At 34.8% G+C, this 27,607-nt stretch overlaps 1 protein-coding gene and 1 non-coding gene across 2 annotated transcripts in view; both read left to right on the top strand.

Moving 5' to 3' along the window:
- Positions 1-3,900: 3,900 nt before the first annotated feature.
- On the top strand, positions 3,901-4,007 carry LOC126016959 (U6 spliceosomal RNA). The gene has a single exon (XR_007498640.1). It is a non-coding gene; the product is annotated as a U6 spliceosomal RNA (small nuclear RNA).
- Positions 4,008-17,998: 13,991 nt separating this feature from the next.
- PCDH20 (protocadherin 20) overlaps positions 17,999-27,607 on the top strand; it is a 119,802-nt gene continuing 110,193 nt past the window's right edge. The window contains 4 exon segments of the mRNA XM_049778498.1: positions 17,999-18,495; positions 18,679-18,774; positions 20,104-20,366; positions 21,057-21,225. Of these exon segments, the coding sequence (XP_049634455.1) occupies positions 17,999-18,495; positions 18,679-18,774; positions 20,104-20,366; positions 21,057-21,225 (1,025 nt within the window).

Here is a 27,607-nt window from a genome sequence, read left to right as displayed (position 1 = left end):
ATATTAGTATATGTTTTTTAATAAACTTTTCTTTTCTACATGGATTCAAATATTTACTGTTTAATTTTAACACATTCTCCAATATAAATAATTTTAATTATTTGTGTTATTACATATAGATCTATCTTACTTTAGGAAACTTCATATAAGAAACCCTGGTTAAGGTGAAGATCATTTGTTGCCATGGAATCATGGAAGTAAAAATAGCACTCAATGAGCTGATGCACTTAGCCATTATCTCAAAGAGAAAAATTTCAAGCAAAGTAGCATTAGAGTAAGGATTTTATTTCATTGCTTAAATCCCATTAGTTGGAAGAGAGGTGTGCTTCTCAATCTGCAATGCAGCTAAAAAAATGATATATAATATTAAACTGCTTCTAATACACATGAACATAGCAGCTGGGAAACTTCAGCAGTGGTAGATTTAAAAATACTCCACAGTTACAAATTAAACATTTTAATATTTAATTTTGAATATTACTTTATAATGCTTATGGTAATCATTAATTAGTTTGACATTTAAAATTTATGTCAACTCTGTTCACTATCTGTTATTTAAATATCTTTACATAAGAGTAATTTTCACATGTGACTTTGATTTGCCAAATTATATTAATGGATTGCTGTAATAAATAAATATCAAAGGAAAATTTTACAAGAACCTATAATGTATTTTTGCTCTTTTATATTTAAGATATCATCTAGCTGTGATTTAGAACAGCAGCAAGGGTCAACGGGAAGGGCCCGAGTGATAGCATCATGGGTAGGATGTTTGCTTTCACACAGCTGACCCAGGTTCAAACTCAGGCAATCCCTATGGTCCCCCAAGCCTGTCAGGTGACATTTCTGAACACAAAGCCAGGTGTAAACCCTGAGCATTCCCAGGTATGGCCCCAAAACCAAAAACAAATAAACAAGCAAAAACAAAAAAGAAAGGAAAAAGAAAAGAAAAGAAAAGAAAAGAAAGAAAAGAAAAGAAAAGAAAGAAAAGAAAAAAAAGAAAAGAAAAAGAAAAGAAAAGAAAAGAAAAGAAAAGAAAAGAATAGGTAAAGAAAGAAAGAAAACAAACAAAAAGAAAAAAATGTCAGTGTGAGACCTTGACCCAGGCTTAGTCCCCTGCTTCTCCACCAGACCTCTGAGTATTGCCAACTGTAGCTGAGGAGGTCAGCAGAATCACGATAGCCACTGAGACCATTAAAACATCCAGAATGATCATGATATTCCTTGTTACTGCAGGGCCCACACAGCATCGTGTCTTTGACTTTTATACTGATTCACTGGCCAACTTGACTGACTGATTATAGAGGCGTTAATCCAGGTTCAGCTTTAGAGAAGTTGTCACTGGAAGTGTTGGGTGTTGTATTAGGACATTGCTTCCTAGAAACTCACCAATAAATTACTTTGTATGTTTACAAATAAAGACCTTAGTAATAATATAAAATAAAATTTAGTAACAAATAAATTCAAGTATTATTAAATATTGAACCTATTTGCTATTATTTATTAGGTTGTAAATCAGTTTAGACCTACACGTTAATCTACAAATTATATTTTAATCAAAACAAGGAAAAATAATTAAAATAAAATAACAAATAAAACTTTGTTTTATTTTTTTTTATAAATCGCACTGCCATCAAAGTGTTGATTGGTAATTGAGTACATTGGACTAAATCTAATGTCACTCAAAATGTCAAAGATCTGATTTAGGGCTTCACATATGCTAAGCATTTGCTCTCCAAATTGAGTGATATTTCTGGCCTCTAAATAATGTCTTATAAAAATGAGTTTCATATCTTATGAATATTATGCTCTGCATCTTCTAAAATGAAAGGAAACACAATATTTTCTAGAAACTTCCATCATTATTTTTACTCTCATTTATAAGACCTTAATTTCATAACTATATTTTCACGTTTTTTTAATTTTATATTTATATTTTATTTTTATTGTTTTCATTGATAATGAGGTAGTTGTCTTTTTTACTTCATAATTATAACTTTTAAATAAATCTGACAAGAGAAACAGGCCATTACAAACTTATCCAACAGAACATGATGACTGCTGAATTTTTCCAGAGAGACTAGTCAGAGCTGATTACTCTGGAGCCTTCTCAGAATACTTACAGGCAAATTCCCCTTTCTGCCTGAAGGCACAGTAGCCTGCAGTCACACTCTACACCCTCAGACAAAACAACCCAGCTCAACAACTGAACCTTATCAAACTGCCAAACCATCAAATTGTTCCAGATGGATAGATTCTGGAGTGTACAGCCACATACAAGTTTGCACACTAAATCAAGATTTCATAGAGGCATCCAGTCAGTAGAAGGTTTAAATGGCATCAACCATAATCCAGTAAATTCTAAAATAATAGCTTTAGTAACACCATTGAAGATGCAACAATTGTTTTCATTGATACATATTACCTAAGTTTAGATAATTCCATTTGTCTTTGTGTTGTATCAATATGAAGTAAAATTTTTTGTCCCTAGAAGAGGGCAGTCTGGGGTGGTGGGTGGAGAACTGGGTATACAGATGGAGGGAAGGCCACTGTGGCAGTGGGATTGGTATTGGAACTCTTAATGTCTGAAAAAACTGAATAAATAAAAACTTAATCAATAATGGTTTTATATTAGTGTCAATTAAAAATGAAAATCAGGGGCCGGAGAGATAGCATGGAGGTAAGGCGTTTGCCTTTCATGCAGGAGGTCATCGGTTTGAATCCCAGCGCCCCATATGGTCCCCCGTGCCTGCCAGGAGCAATTTCTGAGCCTGGAGCCAGGAATAACCTCTGAGCACTGCCGGGTGTGACCCAAAAACCACAAAAAAAAAAAAAATGAAAATCAATCTGAAGACAACTTTCCACAGAAATTTCTGAATACTGAATACAAAAACAATAATTTTATACATTTTTAAAAACTGACTTTTAATTTATATTGCTGATATATAATTTGCATTAACATTGTATGCATTTATTTGCTAAACACACCGATTTGATAGAATACATATTATGAAATGACTATTACTAACACAAATAATTAATATTGAAATCACATAATCATCTTGTGATAAAAAATAGAGAAATTTGGTTTTTAATATAATGTGGGCAAAATTAATATACAGACTACAATAAGGGTTTTTCTATTCAGTTGTAAAAACATTATTGGGAACTTTTAAATAAAATTAGTAGAGCTGTATTTATAATGAAAGAGTGGAGCTCAATATTTGTAGTATGTTTGGTTTACTTCAAAATTTTAAATAATTTAAATATATAAAGACAGAAATAAGGAGAGAAATGAAAGAAAGAAGAAAGAAAGAAAAAAGGAAGGAAGGGAGGACGGGAAGGAGGGAGGAAGAAGAGAGGGAGGGAGAGAAGAAGGAAAAGATGGAAAATATGAAAAAAAAAAAACAAGAATAAAAGAACCAAAGTGGTTAAAGTCATTGGAACTGAGAATATTCTACTAATAATACATACAACATATTCAAGACATACAATAAAATATACTGATAAGAAGGACCATATGTTAATTTTAATCATCTTGTAATGAAAAATTGAGAAATTTTGTTTTTAAATAAAATGTGGGAAAAATTAATATATAGACTACAATAAGGTTTTTTCTATTCACTTGTATAAAATTATTCTGAATTTATCAGTAAGATTAGTACAGCTGAATTTATAAATAAAAATGTGGAGTGGAAGTGTGGAATTTTATAAATGAAAGAGTGGAATTTTACATTTATATAGCTAAATTGAGAATAAATATATAGAAATGATTCATATACATGAAGAAACATAGGAACTAAAAATTAACTATTATTTGTAGTCTGTAAAGATCCATTTATATGTAAAAGTGTGTGTTATATATACATTCTTGTACATACTTTAATAATTTACATTTAGGTGTTCGCTTCGGCAGCACATATACTAAAATTGGAACAATACAGAGAAGATTAGCATGGCCCCTGTGCAAGAATGACACGCAAATTCATGAAGCATTCCATATTTTAAAAAAATTACATTTAGTAAAGGCACAATTTTATATAAAGAAAATTCAAAACACTTTGGAAAAGACATAAATATTTGTTACCTCTGTTTTATTAAGCTAAGAAAAATATTTAAATCACCAAGCAAAAGATGTATGTTTTAAATCTTCTGAGCTTTAAATGTGTTATCTGTGTTTTTTGCCACATCATATGACTAGGTAGTTTTGGTAAATAAATTTGGAAGTTTTCCTACACAATCAAAAGATTGTGTAAAAATAACTGAAACTGACATCAAATACATATTTAATATACATAAGTTATATACATAAAATTAGAAAGTGGGTAGATGACAAATATATAAACCAGAAAAATATCTAAAAGGTAAACTTAAGTAAAATTGTAATTATTTTCTGTATTTTAGAATATGATTATATTCATTAATTTAGTGTGTTATCAAAATAATGATTAAATGTGAGTCAAAATCTAACATTTTAAACTTAAAATACAAAGGTCTAATATTATTTTCTGGCAGTGTAACAAAGTGTGCTGTGTATTAGAAAGTGTGTTAACAATCAATTCAAGCCGGCCCATTTTAATTAAGTTGAAAACTGGTCTTTGGATTTTGAACAGACCATTCCTCCTATTAATTAAGGATATGTGTCACAGTGATCTGATGCAGAAAATAATGACTATGACATTGATTAAGGAGCATGGGATTTCATGTCTTGGTCTACCTTGGCTTCAAATGGCCATCATGACTTCACTGTAAAATTTTAGAATTTTGCAACACAAATCTATGAACAAATAGGGGATGTTTAATTAGAAATATTTTAAATGTATTTTAAACTACTTGTTATTTCAAATAAAAATTAAATTTTATAATTAAATGATACCACTAATATAAGCTATGTAGTATAAGAATATGGATGGATTGACTTTATTAACAATACTTGTTTTGACTTTATTAAACAATAATTGATTCTTTTCCCTATATTCAGATATGCTTTGTCTTTCCTTTTGACCTACTACATTAGATTTACAGTTAACTTATCTATTAGTGTTCTAGATAATTTTTTCAATAATAAAATACATCCACTTTATAGGGCAGTACTACTTGCTAAAAGCCTTTTGTCAAAGTTGACTTGGTCACTTTCCAACTTTATGATAGGTAGATGTATTATAATATTTATAATATATTATAAATAATATAATGTAATATAATTATATTATATTTATTATATTATAAATATAATATAATTATAAATAATATAATTTATAATATAATAAAACGTTGAATAAAAAGTAAATATGCCAGGGGCCAGAGCAATAACACAGTGGAAGGGTTTGCTTTGTACTCAGCTAACCTAGGAGAACTGTAGTTCAATCCCATGCATCCCATATAGTCCCCCAAGCCAGGAGCAATTTCTGAGCACATAGCCAGGAGTAACCCCTGAGCATCACCGAGTGTGCACTGCCTCCCAAAATAAAAAAAATGTAAATATGGAAATTTGTGAATTGTGGATCTAACAGATCAGCCAGATTTATTTGAAGTATATGCCTAATTAAGTAATTTACATTTAGTACATTACTCTGAATATTCCAAACTTCCCCCGCCACACAGTATTGTTGAATTCTTGGATATATTTTCACGATGTTTTGAATATAGCTATGACTTCAATTACATTGCTAAAATTTAGTTTTAGAAAACATACACAGTAATATATGTCAAGTGCTATTTTAAATGATTGTATATTAGTCCTATTGTTCATTAAATATTTTAGTGTTTCAAAATGGCCTTGCAGTGTATATCTTTAAGATATATGTAATAATTATATACTTAGTCAGATACATATTGTACTCAGTGATAATGTTAGTGTAGATATTAAGAAACATTTGAGACGCTGGTTATAGCATAAAAACAAATGAGTTAAAGGAGGAATAGTTTATTCTAGTTACTATAGATAATAATAATAGGTGTCACAAGTCTCAGTAAATAATTTTCTACTAAAATAGTTTTAAATTACAGTACAATATTTAACTTGTATCTTTATTCTCTTCCAGGTTTTTCTTTAATGATTCTTAAAGTTGCAAGTGGAGATACTGGTGTCTCATTTATCTTAAAATATCTGAAAATTGAATGAGAAAAAAGAACTCAGACATACATTCAGCCTTAAAAAACACTCGCATGTTGACCTTTGATTCCTTAAATTGCCATCCAACCGCAGTGCTTCATACCAAAATATAATTGGAGTACCTCAAACTGAGCTATAACTACCATCTTGAAGCTTTCTAAGTGTAAGAATAATTTACAGTATTCTCAAGCCTGGTTCCCACCTATGAAGTTCCTGATTCAGCAGGATTCAGGTCACATAAACACTGATGGTCTAGAAACAATATTTTGAGGAATACTCATTTTCAGATATGAACAAATATGAATGAGAACTAGTGTAATAAGCTGAACTATGTTCTCCCAATTTGTGCACATCCTCAACTCATGGAGCTGTGACTTTGTTACACTAAATAAAAAGAAATATTTTAGATTATAAAATTATAATCAAGGTAATAGGAAGATGAGTCTGAGATATGAGAATAAATCCAGTAATATCAGATTATAAAGAGTCCTTTCAGCTGTGTTAGAGAAAAAGTCAGTTCTATTAAATAAATGTCAAAAATATTAAATTTGCTTGCAAAACAAATGGCAATTAATCAATGAATGTAACAAGCTTTAGAAAGCAGAAAAGACAAATAAACAGATTTTCATATAGAATCCTCAAAAAGTAGCTGTTCCACTGAACACCTTAATTGTTGCCTTCTAGGACTCTGGCCTAAACCACTAAAAGGCAAATATGTGCCATTTGGCTCTTTAAATTTGTAGTTATATGTTATAACTACATATGAAATGTATTAAAAATGGATCACTCAGAACTGAGCACCTCTCACTATCCTGCCAAAATTCAAACTATTGATGACATCATAACAATAAAATGGCTGAACTACTATAAGAAAAACATTTACCTGCTACTTAACTATCTGAATTCTTTAGACAAGTGCATCATTTCATTTAACTGACAACTGTGTGAAGCCTTATTAAGTTAAAGGGTTATACATCTGGGGACAGAAAATCAAATCTAGAATTTTCTCTTGGTATATCTTTAACATTGGTAACTGAGCAAGAAATCAAGATATGAAACAATAAAATAACCTGGGTATCAATGTACATAATTATAATCTGAATGTTCAGAAACAAGGATCTTTTTTTTTTTTTGAGTCATACCCAGCAACGCTCAGAGTTACCCCTGGCTCTGTACTCAGAAATTACTCCTGGCAGGTTCGGGGGACCATATGGGATGCCAGGATTCAAACCACCATTCCTCCAGAATTGGCTGGTGCAAGACAAAGGCCGTACCGCTGTGCTATCTCTCTGGTCCAGAAACAAGGATTTTCAACTCATCAATTCTGATTAAAAGTATTTTTCATGGGGCCGGTGAGGTGGCGCTAGAGGTAAGGTATCTGCCTTGCAAGATCTAGCCAAGGAAGGACTCTGGTTCAATCCTCCGGTGTCCCATATGGTTCCCCCAAGCCAGGGGCAATTTCTGAGTGCTTAGCCAGGAGTAACCCCTGAGCATCATACGGGTGTGGCCCGAAAACAAAAAAATAATATATTTTTTCACATATTTATCGCAAGGAAAGGAAACTACTATTTATTAAACTTTTCAATACTACCCACATGTCTGCATGGCAAATAAGGACAGAAGAAAACTTACCCACATGTCTGCATGGCAAATAAGGACAGACAAAATTAACAGTAACAATTTCTGTTTTTAACTGCAATAATTTAAGACAAATGCTCCAAGGAAAATAACACTAGCTTCTTCCTGTCATATTTCTCTACAGATTGGCAACTGTATGATATCAGGAAATTGAGTGCTGGGAAGTCCCTGAGCTTTTATAGAGCAAGAGAAATGGATTAGAAAAAACACACTTAAGAGAAGGGAAAGAAAATGAGTGGACAAATACTAAATTATATTAATATTAATTGCCCAATCCTTTAACACCTTGGAGCAGAGACTTGGAACATGCTTAAGCAGAGATCTTGGCCTATAATAAATGGAGGTTTCTGAACTTGTGATTAAGAGTATAAGAAAGCAAAACAGGCCTGCTTCAATAGAGAAGAAACACGATGGCATCTCTGCAAGTTAAACATTCTAAAATTGAGCTTCTGATTGGTGTCTAGGTACCTTTTTCCATGCCACTTAAGAGGCAAACTTTTTTATTTGGCAATGGTTAGGCCTCAAAATTAAACAGGAAATTTTAACCTTTTATGTCTCTCTTATAGAGAGTGATAAATATACATATATTATATATATTTATATATAAATATACATATATACATACATATAAAATATATATACATCAGAATATATATATACCTCCACATGAACTACCAATCAGTGTAGAAAAAATAGTATAATAGGAGCCATATAGAAATTATTAGTTTTATGCCAGATACATAATAAAGGAAACCAAATAATATAAATTAAAACATAGATTATTTAAACCAAAGTAGCCAAAATATTAAATTATATTTAATAATACAATATTCCAACTTAATACAATTAATAATATATTATTAGTAGTATATGTTATGTATAATTTTATTTTAATATATTATATTGTATAAATTATATTATATAATTTTTTTTCCTGTGAAACTTTCTAAATCTGTTATATATATCTATATACCTTTAAAGTATATTCAGTAATATAACCACATGTCAAATATGTCATAGTAATATGAGTCACTAGTGATCAACTGAACAGTACAGAAAGGGCCTTTTCTAAATTCTCTGATTGCAGGCAGTTGTGATCAAAATAATCTAATTCTAGTTTTCTGGATTTCAGGTCACTCACTTGTCATGTGGATTTTGGTGAAATTGTTTCTTAAAGAAATACATTAAAGTAGTAAAGGAGCACATATTTGTCACCTAACATATAATTACTTTTATGAATAATTTTCTTTTTTATACTATTTACATCAATTAAAGATCATTTTGAAATTTTAGTACAATAAGAAATATTAAAACTTGTATGCATTTTTACATAACAATAAACATTACAAGAATATCCACATTGGGGCCTTAGTGACAAGCATAGCGGGTATGGTATTTGTCTTGCACATGGCTAACACAGGTTCAATTCCCAGCATCTCAAATGGGCCCCCAAACCTTCCAGCAGTGATTTCTGAGCCAAGCCTGGAGTAACCACTTAGTGCTGGTGAATGTGACCCCAAAACAAAAGAATATCTAAATTGTGTTTTTTTTTTTTACAAAATTGAGAATGATTTTATTGTTTTTATCATAAATTTGATTACTTAAGTTTTCACTAAAGGACTTTCCACTACTGGCTATGAATTTTGTTCAAAACATATAAATTCTAAACTAAAACTAAAACATTCTGTAATTTAATATTTCTTTCATGAAGTTGCATTAATATTGTGCTGTTAGGTCATCGCAAAATACATTTTAAAGTGTCATAAAAGTATATCCAATAACAGCACTATTTGGATGTGCATAAGTACCCTTTAAATAATTTTGTCCCTTGCCATGGTGAGCACTGTTTTTGGAAAATTATATTAATGCACTTCCCCCCTTGAGGAACCATATAAGTATTTATTAATAGAAAATGAATTAAAAAGCGCAGTAATGTTACTTCCAAATTCAGTTTTTAAAACAATAAATGTACCTTTCCACTGTTTTCTGCCGTCTGAGCTAAGTAGCAAGAAAAAGTTCCAAATTAGAATTAATGACAAGACCAAAATTAAAAAAAAATGAAAATAGGAAGAGCAAGTGGCTTGAACCATGTCGTAGGGAAACATATATGAACATATATGAATATCAAAAATTCCCTTTTATAGTAATGAGAATTAAAATTTCACCAGTTGAAGATTCTAAATTTGTAGGACTACTTATTATAGTGATTGTTACTCTACCACAGGCAGATTTCAGGGTATATAAAAATAACTCTTTCAAACTCCTTCATTTGATCTTAACATTCAAAATCACCTTGAAAAAGTTTTAGCTCCAGGTGGTCCTTTTATCTATGGCACTATTACCTTGACAAGACAATAATAAGAGCACTCTACATGGAGATTATCTTTGCTGAACAGTGATACGCTATGAAACTCAGTTCCACCTGAGAGATGCTTTTAAGGAAGCCCAGGATAAACCAGAATATTCAAAAATTTAGTGCCTTTTTTTAATTAAGTATAAGGTGTTTTAACAATTGATCCACTGCAAACCTTAGACAATACTCACACCTTGACTAATAACTATACCTGCTGGATATCTAAAGTCTTATACTTCTTATAGCCTCCAAGTATTTCTATATCCTAATATTCTTTATCTCATATTCCCATGATAATCTATACTTAACTATTTAGTTTATTATATGTGTGAAGCTGTAGGCAGAAGTATGAAGGTTCTGAATATTAGATATTTTAAATATACGAAAGAAATAAAATATATATACCTATAATAGAATTTATACATGCCAAGAATAGTTTTAGTTATGAATTTTTTAGTAATTGGTAGCCAAACATTTTTGGTTACCAATTTTATTTATGTTTATTTCTAAATTTCTACAAAAGCAATCTTGAGCCTTTTTGAATACTTTTTTAAAAATGTATTTTGTGGATGCTAAAAAATATTTGATATCAAATCATTTCAATATATCCTTTACCATTACACTAATTAGGAAGTGTTTTGCCTTTAGAAATATACTAATAATTAGTTTTACTTATTGATTAGATAATTACTTATTAAATTCAGTATATCAACTTAAATTATTAGAAAATTTAAATTATCTTGCTTATTTTTTGAAATATTTTCCTGTATTTAAAAATCTTGATTACAAATATGATTGTGATTAGGTTTCAGTCATGTAAAGAACATCCCACTTCACCAGTGCGATATTCCCAACACCAATGTCCCAAATATCTCTCCATCACACCCCACCCCCACCTGTACTCTAGACAGGCTTTCCAGTTCCCTCATTCATTCACATGATTTTGGTAGTTCTCAGTGTAGTTATTTATAAAAATGCACTCACCACTCTCTGTGGTGAGCTTCATGGAGTGAGCTGGAAGTCCCAGCCCTCCTCTCATTGTCTCTGAGGATTGTTGCAAAGATGACTTTTATTTTTCTAAAACCCATAGATGAGTGAGACTATTCTGCGTCTCTCTCTCTCCCTCTGACTTGTTTTCACTCAGCATTATAGACTCCATGTACATCCATGTATAGGAATATTTTATGACTTCATCTCTCCTGATATCTGCATGATATTCCATTGTATATACGTACCACAGTTTTTTTTTTAGCCATTCATTTGTTGAAGGGCATCTTGGTTGTTTCCAGAGCCTGGCTATTGTGAATAGTGCTGCAATAAATATAGGTATCATACCTATATTTATTCTTGTGTTCCTAGGGTATATCCTTAAGTGTGGAATAGCTGGGTCGAATGGGAGCTCAATTTCCAGTTTTTGGAGGAATCTCCATATTGCTTTCCATAGATGTTGGACTAGATGGCATTCCTACCAGCAGTGGATAAGAGTTCCTTTCTCTCCACATCCCCGCCAGCACTGATTGTTCTCGTTCTTTGTGATGTGCACCAAACTCTGTGGTGTGAGATGGTATTTCATCATTGTTTTGATTTGCATCTCCCTGATGATCAATGATGAGGAGCATTTTATCATGTGCCTTTTGGCTATTTGTATTTCTTTTTTATCAAAGTTTCTTTTCATTTCTTCTCCCCATTTTTTGATGGGATTAGATGTTTTTTTTCTTGTAAAGTTCTGTCAGTGCCCTATATATTTTAAAGATTAACTCCTTATCTGATAGGTATTGGGTGAATAGTTTCTCGACCACACGATGGGTGGTTCCTGTATCCTGGGCACTATGTCTTTGGAAGTGTAGAAGCTTCACAGCTTAATGTATTCCCATCTGTTTATCTCTGCTCCACTTGTGTGGAAAGTGCAGTTACCTCCTTGAAGATTCCTTTAGTCTCAATGTCATGGAGTGTTTTACCTACATGTTGTTCTATGTACCTTATGGTATCAGGACTGATATCAAGTTCTTTAATCCATTTGGATTTTACCTTCATACATGATGGTAACTGGGGTCTATGTTCACTTTTTTGCAAGTGGCGAACGAGTTCTGCCAGCATCATTTGTTGAAGAGGTTTTCCCTGCTCCACTTAGGATTTCTTGCTATTCGAGGGTGTTTATTGTTCCAGATAAACTTCATTAAGTGTTTTATCCACTTCTTTGAAGAATGTCATGGGTATCTTGAGAGGGATCACATTAAATCTGTAAAAATTCTTTGGGGAGTATTTCCATTTTAATGACGTTAATCCTGCCAATCCATGAGCAGGGTATATGTTTCCATTTCCGTGTGTCCTCTCTTATTTCTTGGAGCAGGGTTTTATAGTTTTCTATGTATAGGTCCTTCACGTCTTTGGTCAAGTTGACTCCAAGATATTTGAGTTTGTGTGGCACTAATGTGAATGGGATTGCCTTCTTGACATCCATCTCTTCCCTATCATTATTGGTGTATAAAAAGGCTACTGATTTCTGTGTGTTAATTTTGTACCCTGCCACCTTGCTATATGAGTCTATTTTTTCTAGGAGCTTTTGGTAGAATCTTTAGGGTTTTCTAGGTAGAGTATCATGTCATCTGAAAACAGTGAAAGCTTGACTTCTTCCTTTCCTATCTGGATTCCCTTGATATATTTTTCTTGCCTGATCACTATAGCAAGCACTTCCAGTACTATGTTGAAGAGGAGTGGTGAGAGAAGACAGCCTTGTCTTGTACCAGAATTTAGAGGGAAGGCTTTTAGTTTTCTCCATTGAGGACAATATTTGCTACAGCAAATATGTGGTGCCTATCTTTATTGCTGTAGTGCTCACTGGATATTTTATTTGATACTTCTTTTTATACTGTTGTGGTGTTTCACCTTCTTTTTTCCCTTTGTCTCTCAAACTGAGGAATAGAGCCTCGTGAAGGACTCCGCCCATTTTTGGCATATTTGATTTTTATCCCATCTTATTACTTTTCTCTTCTTCAAACAAAACTACAAAACTTTAACTATCTAGTCCCATGTCCCAATTAGAGGGGGAATATAATGGAGGTACCATGACCAAATAGTTGTAAGATCACTAAGTAGTAAGCTAGGCACAAAGGGGACCCCTCATTCTAGCAGTCCTGGGGGTGAGGTTGGAGGCTATGGGAGTTAAAATGAGAACGGGGGTGGAGGGAGGACAATTTGGTGGTGGAAAATACCCTGATTCAATGTTAATATGTACCTAAAATATTATTGTGAATGATATGCAAGCCACTATGATTAAAATAAAAATTATGATAAAAAAGAAATATAATACCTATACCTAATTTATTCCTAACATAATTTTTCTATTGCAACCATCTTTAATAGGAAAGAAGTTGACATAAGTAAAGTCAAACATCATTTTATTGCAAAAAGGAATGAGTGTAATCCAATGATGATTAGTTAGAGCATTTCTTACAAAGTTGTGGAAACTCTTTGTTCTCCTTTAATAGTTGTTTCATTCCACATTTTGTTCAATTAAACATGTATTTAAACTATAAGAAATAAAAAAGGGGATAGGAAGTGAACAGACACGTTTCTGAGGAAGACCAGCAGATATCTAACAGGCATATAAAAAAATGATCATCACTTATCATTAGTAAAATACAAATCATGATAAAATAACTATCATCTTACAAAAGTGAATATGGCACATATAAAAAAATAGGAATAATTTGTGTTGGCAGGGATGTGGTGAAAAAGGAGCTTGCACCCAACAGCAGATGAATGAATCATAAATATTTGCGACATAAATACATACAATGGCATTCCACATGTCTATAAACAATTATGCCATCATGCAATTCTCTGCGACATGGAATAACTGGAACATATACTAAATGAGGTAAGCTGAAGAGAAGGATAAATACAGGATAAAAATCACTTACCCGACATATTTAGACTAACTATATGAAGAAATGCAATGCTTTTAATGGGGATTGTCAAGAACACTCTAGGACCAATAGTCTAGAGAAGGGAAGAAATAGAGTAGATGAAAAAAAAGACAAACATAAAATGGCAAGGAACAGATTATAAGAATTTTCATGTGCATTGGTGGTGTTAAAAGAGGACAGAAACTAGGGGGCTTTTTGATATTACAGTAGTTGGAAGATGGGCCTTGAACATTACCAAGCCAGGATCCACATGTGGTCCTTTGAACCTTCCAGGAGTAATTTCTCAGAGCCAGAAGTAACCCCCAAGTGCCACCTGGTGTGGCCTAAAAATAAAAAATTAATGACACACCTACCAACTATCCAAGCAAGAGTCAACAAAATGAAATTATAAAATTCAAACTTTCACAAACAAATTTTTGAAGGTGACTTTTATTATAGTCAGCTGGAGGCAGGGGTTGTTGGCATAGGATGTTCTCTGGAAACATTGGTGGAGGAATATGGTGGGATTAAATTTGAAATACTGGATGTATAAACCAAGCTATGATTATATTTTTAAATAATAAAATTATTGATTAAAGTAATTAATTTCTATTGAAAATAAAATATTTCTAACTATGTAAATACATAACCTCAAATATAATGTATACCTTTTGATTTGATTTTATTTTATTATGTAAAATACATTTATGAAAACAATGTATAAGTAATTGATAACAATTTATTTAATTAATAAACATCTGTAAACTCATTAATTTAATTAATAGGAGGATTTTCCTAACAGAAAAGCTCAATAAAAGGACTGTTACATGGGTTTTGTATAATTACAACACCCTACATATCAGCCTGCTTCATTCTGTCTCTCTGCCATACCTGGTGGTCTTATTGAGAATTTAACCTCCATATTGGCTAGCCCCACCTCTAAACTGCCTACTTATGACATCATTCTTCCACCAAACCAATCCCCATCTGGTAGAATCTTGGGGTTCCCATGAATTTGTCTGTAAACAAATTTGGATCATCACCAATGACCAGTGACCAGTAGTTTGTACTGGACATTCTCAGTCTTCTGCCTCAGTGCTCAGACATCCTCGAGATTTTCTCCTCATCCCTTGAACCTGTACCTGATATTTTTCTCTTATCTGACCATGTCAGGTAAGGTTTCTTACCCTAAATTCAGTAGTCAAGTCAAAATAACTTGGAATAATGGAGCAAAGTATTAAACTACAACTTGATATGCATCATTTCAGTTTGACATTTCCTAACTATATGCTAATATAATTATTTCTATAATTATTTTATACTTAATTCTTTCACACAGCATTTGTTTCTTATTTTTATATCATATCTTTACATACAATTTTATATATTGTACATTGGCTAATGTGTTCTCATCTATGTTTATATATTAGAGAGTGTTAATACTCTGTAGTTCCTTTCCTTTCTAATAGTTATTTTTTCCATGATATACATGTGAAAACTTAAATCAGAGACAGGAGTATTTCAACAGAAACAGATGATGTAGGTAGAGTAGAAAAGTAGCAGTATATACCAGGATATTGAGTCTGTAATGGTCTTTCCAGTTGTATTTACAATCTACTTTAAATTCAATGCTTCTCCAAAAAGTAGCCACATCTCTTAGGTTATTTTAGTTAAAATAAGTGAAAAGAGAAAAATTGAGAGGTCAGAGTGGGTGTGGAGTGCTTAGCTATAAAGAAGCAAAGGTAAGGAAGATTAGGATAACAACTGTCACTGAGCATTAACTAATATGAACCAAGAAGGAGAGACTATATTTGGGACAATAATCTAAAAATGGAGGGGAGACCAGGAAGGAGTTATGAAGGAAGGAGTAACAGTTTGGGATAGAATGTTGGCTAGAGGCAAAAATTTTAAATTACAACAGAAAGAAATATAGTTACGTTTAATATAGTTTACTATAGTTAAACTATATGTATGCTACATATAATTTATTTTGTTTCCTGATTAATATGAAGACAATGTGAATGAGCATAATAACAAAAAAGTCCAGATCTATAGACCCTGAACTGTTCACTCACAGTGGACATGTGACACCTCAAAACACAACACATCTGATGGAAAAGTTACATAGAAGACCACACTCACCATAAACAATAACATAAGAAGGCCCTACTGCCAGCACAAAATACAAACTAGAAAATCCTTAGCTAATGAGATTAATAACAGCATCGAGAGAGAAATAATTATTTCAAAAAGTCCCTTAATGACAGCAGTTTTGGTCATTCCAATAACCTTATTTATAACAAACAATATGAAACAAATTTGTTTGTGTTTGTAAAGGAGAACATTAGGGTGGTGGCTTGAAAACTGAGGAAAATGTTGGAGAAAAGGTCACATGAGGGGGTTTGGTGTTTGAAATTTTAATGGCTAAAACATCTGTATCATGAAGATCTTGGTAAAGCATGTTGACATAAAACATTTTAAATTGTGAAAAACTAACTGAATTACCTTATACTTAAAATATCTACTACTGATTTATGTGTTTTTACTATTAATATATTGTCTACCAATACATTCACATTTATTGCAATATTTTGCTTGTGTATGCTATTGATAAATCTTTTCTATCTTAAGGTCTTGGCAAGGTATGTAATTCACAAATAATCTTACATTCCATTCTTTTGACTAAAATATTTCAATAACATCAAAGATTCAGTTCTTTTTTTTTTTTTTTAATTTTTTTTTTTTTTTTTTTTGGTTTCTTGGGCCATACCCGTTAGATGCTCAGGGCTTACTCCTGGCTACGCGCTCAGAAATTGCCCCTGGCTTGGGGGGACCATATGGGATGCCGGGGGATCGAACCGTGGTCCTTTCCTTGGCTAGCGCTTGCAAGGCAGACACCTTACCTGTAGCGCCACCTCACCGGCCCCAAAGATTCAGTTCTTAATATTGGATGCCTGACACAGAGTTTATGAGTAAACTTGTACTTCTTTTCTTTGATTTGGTTTTGGGACACAAACAATGGTGCTCAGGGCTTACACCTGGCTCTTTGCTCAATAACTTTGCTGCTAGAAACTTAGTCCAGATTTCATTGATATCTTTATACTTCTTCAGTTCTGTGATCCATATTTTAAACTATTTTCTCTATATTTATAGAATTTTAAGGTCCTCTCATGTAAGTCATGTCAGAGAACAATTTTATTCAAGCATACATTTCTACTCTTGATTACTGTTGCTGTTATAACATTTCATTGGTGAATTCATAACTTAATAACATTCACCCACCAAAATAGTATTTCATAAGAAAGAGTAAAGTAATAATTTCTGAGCTAAAATGCAAAAACCAGCCTTGAAACGGATCAATTGCCAACGTTATTTTGATCAATAGGCACTGGGAACTATGAACCCTCAGTATTGTATATGAACTACACAAGCAAAATGAGAAACTGAAGATTGCATTGCTAATAGCTGTATTGCACCTCACCTGGCCCACAAATACTTTATATTAATAAATTCTCTTTCTCTGGTTTCTGGCATTGTAATGCTCACAAAGCAAGTGGCCTTGGCAAGAAAGTCCAAATGCCGAGGTTGCTGTAACCCAATAATAAAAACAAACATGGTGGTCAGAGAAATAGTGAGGAAATAAGGCACTTAACTGCCTTGCTATTCAGGAAAACAGGAAGAGATGAGCACAAACTAAAACAAAAAAAAACAACATGTACAAACAAGGATACCTGGTCTTTGCTAGTTGTGCCTCCATGTTTGGGAGCACAGTGCCACATACACAAAGTGCCAAAATGTTCGCCTGCCCTTGAAAAACCCAAAACCATTTGACTTGTTGGTATCTCAGTGAGGGTTTAGTATAAGAAGCTTTATTTTGCCTACAACCTTATGGTAAGATTAATTCCTGTCTTAGTGAGAGATCATCATTCTCATGTTATGTTTTCATCACCTTCGTGTTCCCCACAGAAAATTTCCAAAATCCATATGCATCGGAGAACTGCAATTCTTGGCAGGTTTTGGTTCCTGTTAGTAACCAATGCAGCTTCCCTGGCAGAAAGTACCTGCAACTTCTCCACAGTCTCTGCTTCAGCTGTTAGCTCTGCCTGGCTCCTACCATCAGCCTCTGGCACCCCTTATCAACCACTTGTGGGTAGTGCCTACCCTTACCAACAAATTAACACAGGAATGCTGTCTGGAGTGTCAGTCCAGAACCAGACTTTCACTTCAACTGCTTCCTACCACCCACTATTATTCAGTGGGATATTACTGGAAGTGCTCAAAATACGTCCTCTACCCGTGGAGGCTTCACTATGGACTGTCACTGACCAAAACACAGCTGTCTCTTCCATGTCAGTAGCAGCTCAGTACCCTAACATCTCACATACCACCAGCACAGTGCCTCTGTACACATACCCAACTTTTCAGGCAGACTTGTCAAGAGGACACCACCTCAGGGGTCCACATCACACTCAGAGGCCTGGGTGAGTCCCTACCAGGAAGGAGCCAGGTGCATTATTATAGTCAGGACACCCCTGAGGTCTCTCTTGTGCTGAACAAACTTGGTCCCTTTGTGCAATCCTATGACTCTATGTCATATACAGGAGGTAGGGGGCTCTGCCCTCCAAACTTACAACTCAACCTCTGAAATGGTCATGGTACTAAAGGAGTCCAGCCCCCAAATGCCTTATCCCTCGGCCTCCACCTCTTGACTTCTACAACTCTGTGTCTGCCTCAGCCCATCACAGAATCAAGATTTCAAGGTAAGTAAAAACAGTGAGAAGGAAAATCAGTACTCAGAACAGTCAAATAGGCCCACAAAAAATAATCCAACAAGTGGCATTTAGCTCCTAGTTAAATTTAATATCCACCTCTGATCACTACCTGATCACATTCTATTTTCAACCTCTATAGAAGGACATCTACTACTGATAGGGAGTTATGAAAGGAGAATGACCATCTAGGTTCCATACTAGTAAACTTCCAGCACACCAAACGATGTCCTAGTTGTCCTAGTTACGTCTAACTATGACCACCACTGATATTAAGCTCCCTGCCATGAACTATTATTAATATTTGTTCTGAAGACAGTTCAGGATTGTTACTGGGATAGAACAAGTTAACATTCCCTATCAGGAAACTGTATACCCAGGGATATAGAATAGACTTTGTATTCAGAGGTCCTGCCAATGTCATCAAACTTACTATTGAAATTGAGCATACTTTTCCTGTAAAGCAACTTCTTCCTTTCTCTGACTTGATGACAAGTCTTTTCCATGTGAAATGGAGAAATTGAGAGTACGCTATATCTCTGAATGTGCACTAAATATTTTAGAAATATAGTATTTTGCAAGAGGCAGGGGTGATTTTTTTCTCTCTGAAAACTAGAAAAATTGAGAGAACTACTATAGGCTCTACATAGATAGGGCAGACAGGGTTTGTGCCATGCCTCCTGCCTCTGGTGTTTTTTAACAGGGATATTGGGCATAAGCACAGCATTATATCCTAAGCCCAAAATCTTGTCACTTTTATGTAATTTACAGAAAGTTTTATAAAATATGAGAAAAGAAGCAAGAAAAATGGTACCACATGATCCCAGTAAGAACAACTGTTACCTCCAATCTATTTAGCACAGGGGAATGTAGCCAGGATTCTTAGAATAGCTGGTAGCAACCACTATCCTCTGCTGGAAGGTGCACAATTTCTGCACTGGTATCTGAGGGGAGTTACTCACTTCCTCAGACTGATCTTTCTTGATTCTTTTTTAGTTGATGGATTCCCTGGAGAACCCAGGCTTCTCTAGGGATTTCAACCTGCAAGGTCAGACATATTGTCAGATACAGAATCCAGAATTCCCCAAATCGAGCAGATATGAGATAGAACTACATGAGAGTAACCACCACCCTTGAGCTTGAGGATAGTTCTATGATAGCTCCAGTGCAAAGTAGCCTGGCACTATTCTACTGCTCCCAAATCAAGACCCATCCGAGAACAAAAATTTTAGATGAAATCCATAATGAATACACAGAATCTTGGGGACTCAGCTCAAACCCAATAGCACACGAAGATCCTTTGCTTTGCCCTGTCGAAAGCCCTGATTTACACCAAATCCTGACCTCCTTTGATCCTCTGGACCAAGAAAAGCAGGTTGCTTCTGAAAACAAGGGCCTGGGAAAGAGTCAAAAGTTCTATGAAGATGATGTAGCACTGGAAAGTGACACAGACTCTAGTAGCAGTCTGGCAGATATCACCACCTTGGAAGAAATAAATTGTCCCCTCACTCTTAGAGTCCTTGCCAAGACCGTGGACCAAAACAACTCTCTCCAAGAAATTGACACCAAACAAAATATCACAAGTGAGATGCACCAAAACTGCAAGTGCCATGAGAAACCCCTGTGATCTATCCAGGCAAAACAAAAATAAGGCCTCCAAACCTATAGAGGGTGAACCCCAGAATAAAATGAAAAGAAAAGAATGAAGATAATCTATTGGGGGAAGAAAATGAGAGTTTCCAATTCCATGCCTGTAGCCAGAGAGAGGTCTCCTGCTAAGTCCAAACGTAAATAGCAAAACAACAGAAAGTTACATCCAGGAGCAGAAATGGCAGGGAGACAGAAGCAGCCAATGACAAAAAGGGCTAGAGAGAGCAGGAGTAAGGAAAGTGGATGATACAAGGCTGACAGCACCAAAGAGAGACCAGAATGGGAAGACAACCCACCATTGCCCAGGACAAAGCGTAAAAGGAATCCACCTGAGATTAGGCAGAGTCTTTGAAAAAGCCTCGAAGCTCCCTAGGCCTCACACATGCTGGAGTCTGTTCAGGTTTTTCACGCCTTAGGGAAAAGAGAGATTCCAACCCCTGGACAGTCTTCTTTCAGGTTCCTTGGAAACTCCAATAAGACAAAATGATTTCAGCCCTCTTCTGTCCTCAAAGTAGACCGCATACGACACAGGAGGTATAAAGGTGTTGAAAAAATTCAGGTCCAATCGAAAAAAACTAGCAGTAAGTCCTGGAGAAAATAGATCATCTCCTTCTGTTTATGAGTTGCCACCACCTGCAAGGTCAAATTAATACCTTTGCCATTTTTCGCCTCGGAGAAGCCACCACCTGTTTCTCGGCGGCGGCCAAGACCACAACATCTGGCTGCTAGTGTTCCTGCTGCATCTCAGCCTACCAGGCCTGGTTCTTCTCAGTGCCCACTCAACCAATGCTGGCAAGTCATCCAAGCCAATTCCTTCCCCTTTGGCAGATTCTGAAAGACCAGCTCAGTCCTTCTCAGAGAATGCACCTCAAGCAAAGTCCTGAAGAAACCAACTAAGCCCGCCTATTGCTCCACCTGAGACATCTCCAGGTGAAACTGGAACTGAATCTGTGCTCCAGTTCAAGCAACATTCTCTTCTCTCCAGAGGGACCCTCGCATTCAACCTGTGACCAAGGGCCAGTCACCACTCAAGAGTCAAAATCCGTTTTTACTTAAAGACTTTAGTGCCCAGCGAATTCCCTGGAGAGAGCCAAATGTACCAGAACCAGTGATATCAACACCTATCACTGATGAGCAAAGGCCTGAGCGTGAGGCAATGAAAAGAAAGCTCAGTGGGGAGGTGATAATGCTTCCAAGTACACATCGTTGGGGAAAGTGCGATTTTTCCCCAGAGAGAAAGAGACATCAACATATCTCTCTACTATGGATACATAGGTGTGACTAGGGTTTTGGTGTCCCTTAAGAACCAAATTCTCTCCATGGACATTTCCCTTTTCATTCCAATATATAGTTTACAAATAAAAGTCAATTTGCATTAGCTAATATACTTTTAAATCTCTGTGTTTTGAAATGCTGGTCGTTGAAGCTGATATTTGTTTAGGGTAGGGATTGAAAGATGCAAGAGAAAAAAAGGGGAAGTCAAAGGAGAGACACCATTGGAAAAGATATAAAATTAGAATAAAAGAAAGGGTCTTGGTCAGGGCTTGGAAGAAATATTTTATGGGACGATTTAAGAAGGAAGGACAGAGGGGGGGGGGGGGGGGGTTGGGTTAAAAGAATCATATTTTAAAAAAATGTATAGATTGGAAGAAGGTAGATGAGTATAGGTTGATGAGAAGCAATTTGGAGACACATTTCAAGAATGTTTGATTGGTCCAATTCCATAAAAATCACAGCTGAACATGGGCATACATATACTATAGTAACTGCATATTATAACTAAGTTAGCCCTATGCCCTTTTTCATCTCAGGTAGTAACTTGGTATGGCTGGAGGCCTTGACCTTGTGATCTCTCCTGTCCTAACAAGGAATGATACTTATTCTCAAGGTGCTGATGGAAAGAAGCATAAAATCCCCTGAAGTTTAGGTGTGAAAGGCATTGTCATTTTTCACGTTGTGCGTTACCAGGGGAATGTACGAAACAAGTCCGGGTAATACAAGGTTTAGTCTATCTCATGAGAAATCTGTCAAAGAGCTTGCCATGTATTCAGTACAAAGAATATAACTATCTCCAATATTTATTTAAAAATCATAACTTTCTTTGAAATTTCCCTTCTTAATGTTTACACAGATAGAATATATTCAGACTGATAAATATCACATTGTAATAATATCATTAAGAAATACAAAATAAACCTTAATCTCTGGTGATTATTTAAATTAGGTTTAGTACAGATGTGTCAATACCCTATTTTTCCTTAAAATAGTATAATTTCAGTGTATAAAAGAAACCAACAACCAAATCCTCTTGAAGCTCTTAAAGAATTGTAACAATATAGCTATATTCAATATTAATTTATAAAAATCCAAAAAGTAGTATGACTGAAATAAACAAAATTTTAAACAGTCAAATATAAATGTAACAGATATATTCAGTTGAAACCCAATAGATATATATATATATAAGCAAAAGTATAAAGTTCTGATTAGTTAAATCAAAGAGGACTAAATAAATGAAGAAATAGGACATTTTTATTGATAAGAAGACAATCTATCTATTTTTTACCTTGATCAGTAGATTCAACACAATCAATAAAAATTTCTGAAAATATTTTGCTAATTCTTAAAAACTGATTCTTAGGTGTATATAGAAGCTGGAGAGAGTAAGTGGCTTGCTTTGTAAACAGCAGACCTAGGTTCAATTGTTAGCACTCTTATATAATCCCCTGATCCTACCAAGAGTCACATTTGAACACTGAGCCAGGTATCAACCTCTTACCAAGAGTCACATTTGAACACTGAGCCAGGTATTAACCTCGAACATAGTTTGGCCAAAATCAAAACAATTTTTTTAATTTAACTTTAAATGAAGCATACATACAGAGAGGTAAAAGGCCTAACATAGCCAAGAAAATTTGAAGGAGAAAAAAAGTGTAAAGCTGAGATTAACCAACATCAACACTTATTCTAAACCAGGGGTCCTCAAACTTTTTAAACAGGGAGCCAGTTCACTGTTCCTCAGTCCATTCAAGGGCCGGAATATAGTAAAAACAAAAGTTATGAACAAACTTCTATGCACACTGCATATATATTATTTTGAAGTGAAGTAGCAAAATGAGAACAAGTACAATATGTGGCCTGTGGGCCGTAGTGTGAGGACCACTGCTTCAGTAACTAAGATAATGAATAGACAGATTAATTGGTAGAAAGGACACTGTGATGGCATAGAGGTAGGGCGTTTGCTTGTATGCAGGAAGACGGTAGTTAGAATCCCAGAATCCCATATGGTCCCCCGAGTTTGAGCTTAGGGCCAGGAGTAACTCCTGAGTGCTGCTGGTGTGACCCAAAAACCAAAAACAAACAAAAATATGCAAATATTCATGCTAGCCTAACTTACTGAAAAAAAACTACTCAAAGATTAATTACACAAATTTCCCAGTTGTAACAACAACTCTGTAGAATATCATGCACAATAGCCCTCTCTGTAAATAATTTTCTTAAATGTCAATGGACTAAACTCTCCCATCTAAAGGCACAGAGGAAAGGGTTGAATCAGAAAACAAAGCCCAGATATCTGCTGCCTGCAGAAAAAAGACTCACCCCTGGACCTGTGCAGATACCAAGATCTCTAGACACAGAGGTCTGATTGTATCACCCAGGACGGACCAGAAGTCTTCAAAACACCAAAAAAGCACCACCGGGAGAGTAAATGACCCTGAACAGAGTCTATAGTTAATCCCATAACAATATATTCCAAGGACAGAGAAACCCCATATCTCTTAGGCTAAGTGAATTTCTTTTCGAATGACCCCAATATTTATTGTGCCAGGTCAGGAGAGAAAAAATGCAAAAAGCACAAAACATTGTTTATTTTTTATATATTATTTTTTATCTTCATTTATTATTATTACTATTTTTATTTACCTATCTATTTTTGGTTGATTTCTTTGTTAGGGTGTGGCTATTAAAGTTGTTGTCCCCAGTTATACTTATTTTTTTCTCTTCTTTTATTTTCTTTCTTTTTATGCTATGCCATGTTTCTTATCTCAAGACCATGGCGGTTTTTTATTTTTATTTTTATTTATTTATTTTTTGTGTGTGTGTGTGGTGCTTATTGTTAATGTCAGAGTCCTCACTGGATATTTGACCCTCCTTTTTGTACTGGTGGAGTGTTTCACCTTCTTTTTCTCCTTCGTCTCTCAAATCGAGCCTCTAGAAGGATTCTGCCCATTTTCGGCATATTAGACTTTTACTCCAGTTTACTACTTTTCTCTTCTTCAAACAAAACCACGTAATTTGAAGTAGCTAGCCCTGCTTTATGGTAAGAGGGGGAAATAAGGAAGGCACCAAGACCAAACAGGTGCAGGACTACTAAGTAGTAGGGTAGGTACAGAGGGGACCACATATTCTAGCAGCCCTGGCGGTGAGGGAAGAGGATATGGGAGGTAGGAGAAAAATGGAGGTGTAGAGAGGACAAATTGGTGATGGGAATCCCCCCTGATTTTATGTAAATATGTACCTAAAATATTATTGTCAACAATATGTAAGCCAATATAATTAAAATAAAAATTATACTAAAAAAAAAGTTCAGAACAGATGCAGCTTCAGAGTGAAAGGATGGAAAACAATTTATAAGCCACAGAAAAACAAACAGAAAATTGTGACAGTCATATTTATATCACAACAATTGCACTAAACCTCAAGAAACAATTTAGAGAAAAAGATAGATACTATTTTTTAAACATTTTTCTTTATTTAAACATCTTGATTACAAATATGACTGTGATTAGGTTTCAGTCATGTAAAGAACACTCCCCTTCACCAGTGCAACATTTCCACCACCAATGTCCCAAAGCTCCCTTCATCCCACCACACCCCACCTGTACTCTAGACAGGCTTTCCAGTTCCTATTCATTCACATGATTATGGTAGTTCTCAGTGTAGTTATTTCTATAACTGCACTCACCACTCTTTGTGGTGAGCTTCATGAAGTGAGCTGGAAGTCCAGCCCTCCTCTCATTGTCTCTGAGGACTGTTGCAAAAATGACTTTTATTTTCCTTAAAACCCATAGATGAGTTATACTATTCAGCATCTGTCTCTCCCTCTGACTTATTTCATTCAGCATGATAGACTCCATGTACATCCATGTATAGGAAAATTTCATTACTATCTCTCCTGACGGCTGCATAATATTCCATCGTGTATATGTATCACAGTTTCTTTAGCCATTCATCTGTTGGACGGCATCTTTGTTGTTTCCAGAGCCTGGCTATTAATATAGGTGTGAGGAAGGGGTTTTTGTATTTTATTCTTGTGTTTATAGGGTATATCCCCTAGGAGTGGAATAGCTGGGTCGAATGGGAGCTCAATTTCCAGTTTTTGGAGGAATCTCCATATCGCTTTCCATCGAGGTTGGAATACATGGCATTCCCACCAGCAGTGGATAAGAGTTTCTTTCTCTCCACATCCCTGCCAGCACTGATTGTTCTCATTCGTTGTGATGAGTTCCAATCTCTGTGGTGTTAGATGGTATCTCATCATTGTTTTGATATGCATCTCCCTGATTATCAGTTATGAGGACAATTTTTTCATGTACCTTTTGGCCATTTGTATATCTTTTTTATCAAAGAGTCTATTCATTTATTCTCCCAATTTTTTGATGGGATTAGATGTTTTTTTCTTGTAAAATTCTGTCAGTGCCCTGTATATTTTGGATATTAGCCCCTTATCTGATGGGTATTGGGTGAATAGTTTCTCCCACACAGTGGGTGGCTCTTCTATCCTGGGCAATATTTCTTTTGAGGTGCAGAAGCTTCTCAGCTTCGTGTATTCCCATGTCTGCTTACACTTGTTTGGAAAGTGCAGTTTCCTCCCTGAAGGTGCCTTTAGTCTCAATGTCATGGAGTGTTTTACCTACATGTTGTTTTATATACTTTATGGTATTAGGTCTGATATCAAGGTCCTTAATCAATTTGGATTGTACCTTCAAACATGATGTTAACTAGGGGTCTATATTTGCTTTTTTGCAAGTGGCTAACCAGTTTTTCCAGCACCACTTGTTGATGAGGTTTTCCCTGCTCCACTTAGGATTTCTTGCTCTTTTGTCAGGAAATTAGGTGATTGTATGTCTGTGGAACATTGTCTGAGAACTCAAGCCTATTCCACTGATCTGAGGGTCTGTCTTTATTCCAATACCATGCTGATTGGATAACTATTTCTTTGTAGTACATTTTAAAGTTGGGGAAAGTAATGCCTCCTATTTTTCTTTTCCCTAGAAGTGCATTAGCTATTTGAGGGTGTTTATTGTTCCAGATGAACTTCATAAGTGTTTGATCCACTTCTTTGAAGAATCTCATGGGTATCATTAGAGGGATAGCATTAAATCTGTACAATGCTTTCGGTAGTATTGCCATTTTACTAATGTTAATCCTGCCAATCCAATGTGTTTTCATTTCCGTGTGTCCTCTCTTATTTCTTGGAGCAGGGCTTTATTGTTTTCTTTGTATAGGTCCTTCACATTTTTAGTCAAGTTGATTCCAAGATATTTGAGTTTGTGTGGCACTAATGTGAATGGGATTGACTTCTTGATGTCCATCTCTTCACTATCATTATTGGTGTATAAAAAGGCCATTGATTTGTATGTTAATTTTGTAGCCTGCCACCTTGCTATATGAGTCTATTGTTTCTAGAAGCTTTTTGGTAGTCTTTAGGGTTTTCTAAGTAGAGTATCATGTCATCTTCAAACAGTGAGTGCTTAACTTCTTCCTTTCCTATCTTGATTCTCTTTATATCTTTTTCGTGCCTGATAGCTAGAGCAAGCAGGACAGCCTTGTCTTGTACCAGAATTTAGAGGAAATGCTTTTAGTTTTTCTTCATTGAGGATAATGTTTGCCATTGGCTTGTGGTAGTTGGCTTTAACTAGATTGAGAAAGGTTCCTTTCATTCCCTCTTGCTGAGAGTTTTGACCAAGAATGGGTGTTGGACCTTATCAAATGCTTTCTCTGCGTCTATTGATATGATCATGTGATTTTTATTTTTCTTGTTGTTGATGTTGTGTATGATGTTGATAGATTTATAGATGTTAAACCATCCTTGCATTCCTGGGATGAAACCTATTTTTTCATAGTGTATGATCTTCTTGATCCTATTTGCCAGGATTTTGTTGAAGATCTT

Source organism: Suncus etruscus, chromosome 8, assembly GCF_024139225.1.
Source record: "Suncus etruscus isolate mSunEtr1 chromosome 8, mSunEtr1.pri.cur, whole genome shotgun sequence".
Classification (NCBI taxonomy): domain Eukaryota; kingdom Metazoa; phylum Chordata; class Mammalia; order Eulipotyphla; family Soricidae; genus Suncus; species Suncus etruscus.
This window is presented reverse-complemented; position numbering and strand designations above follow the sequence as displayed.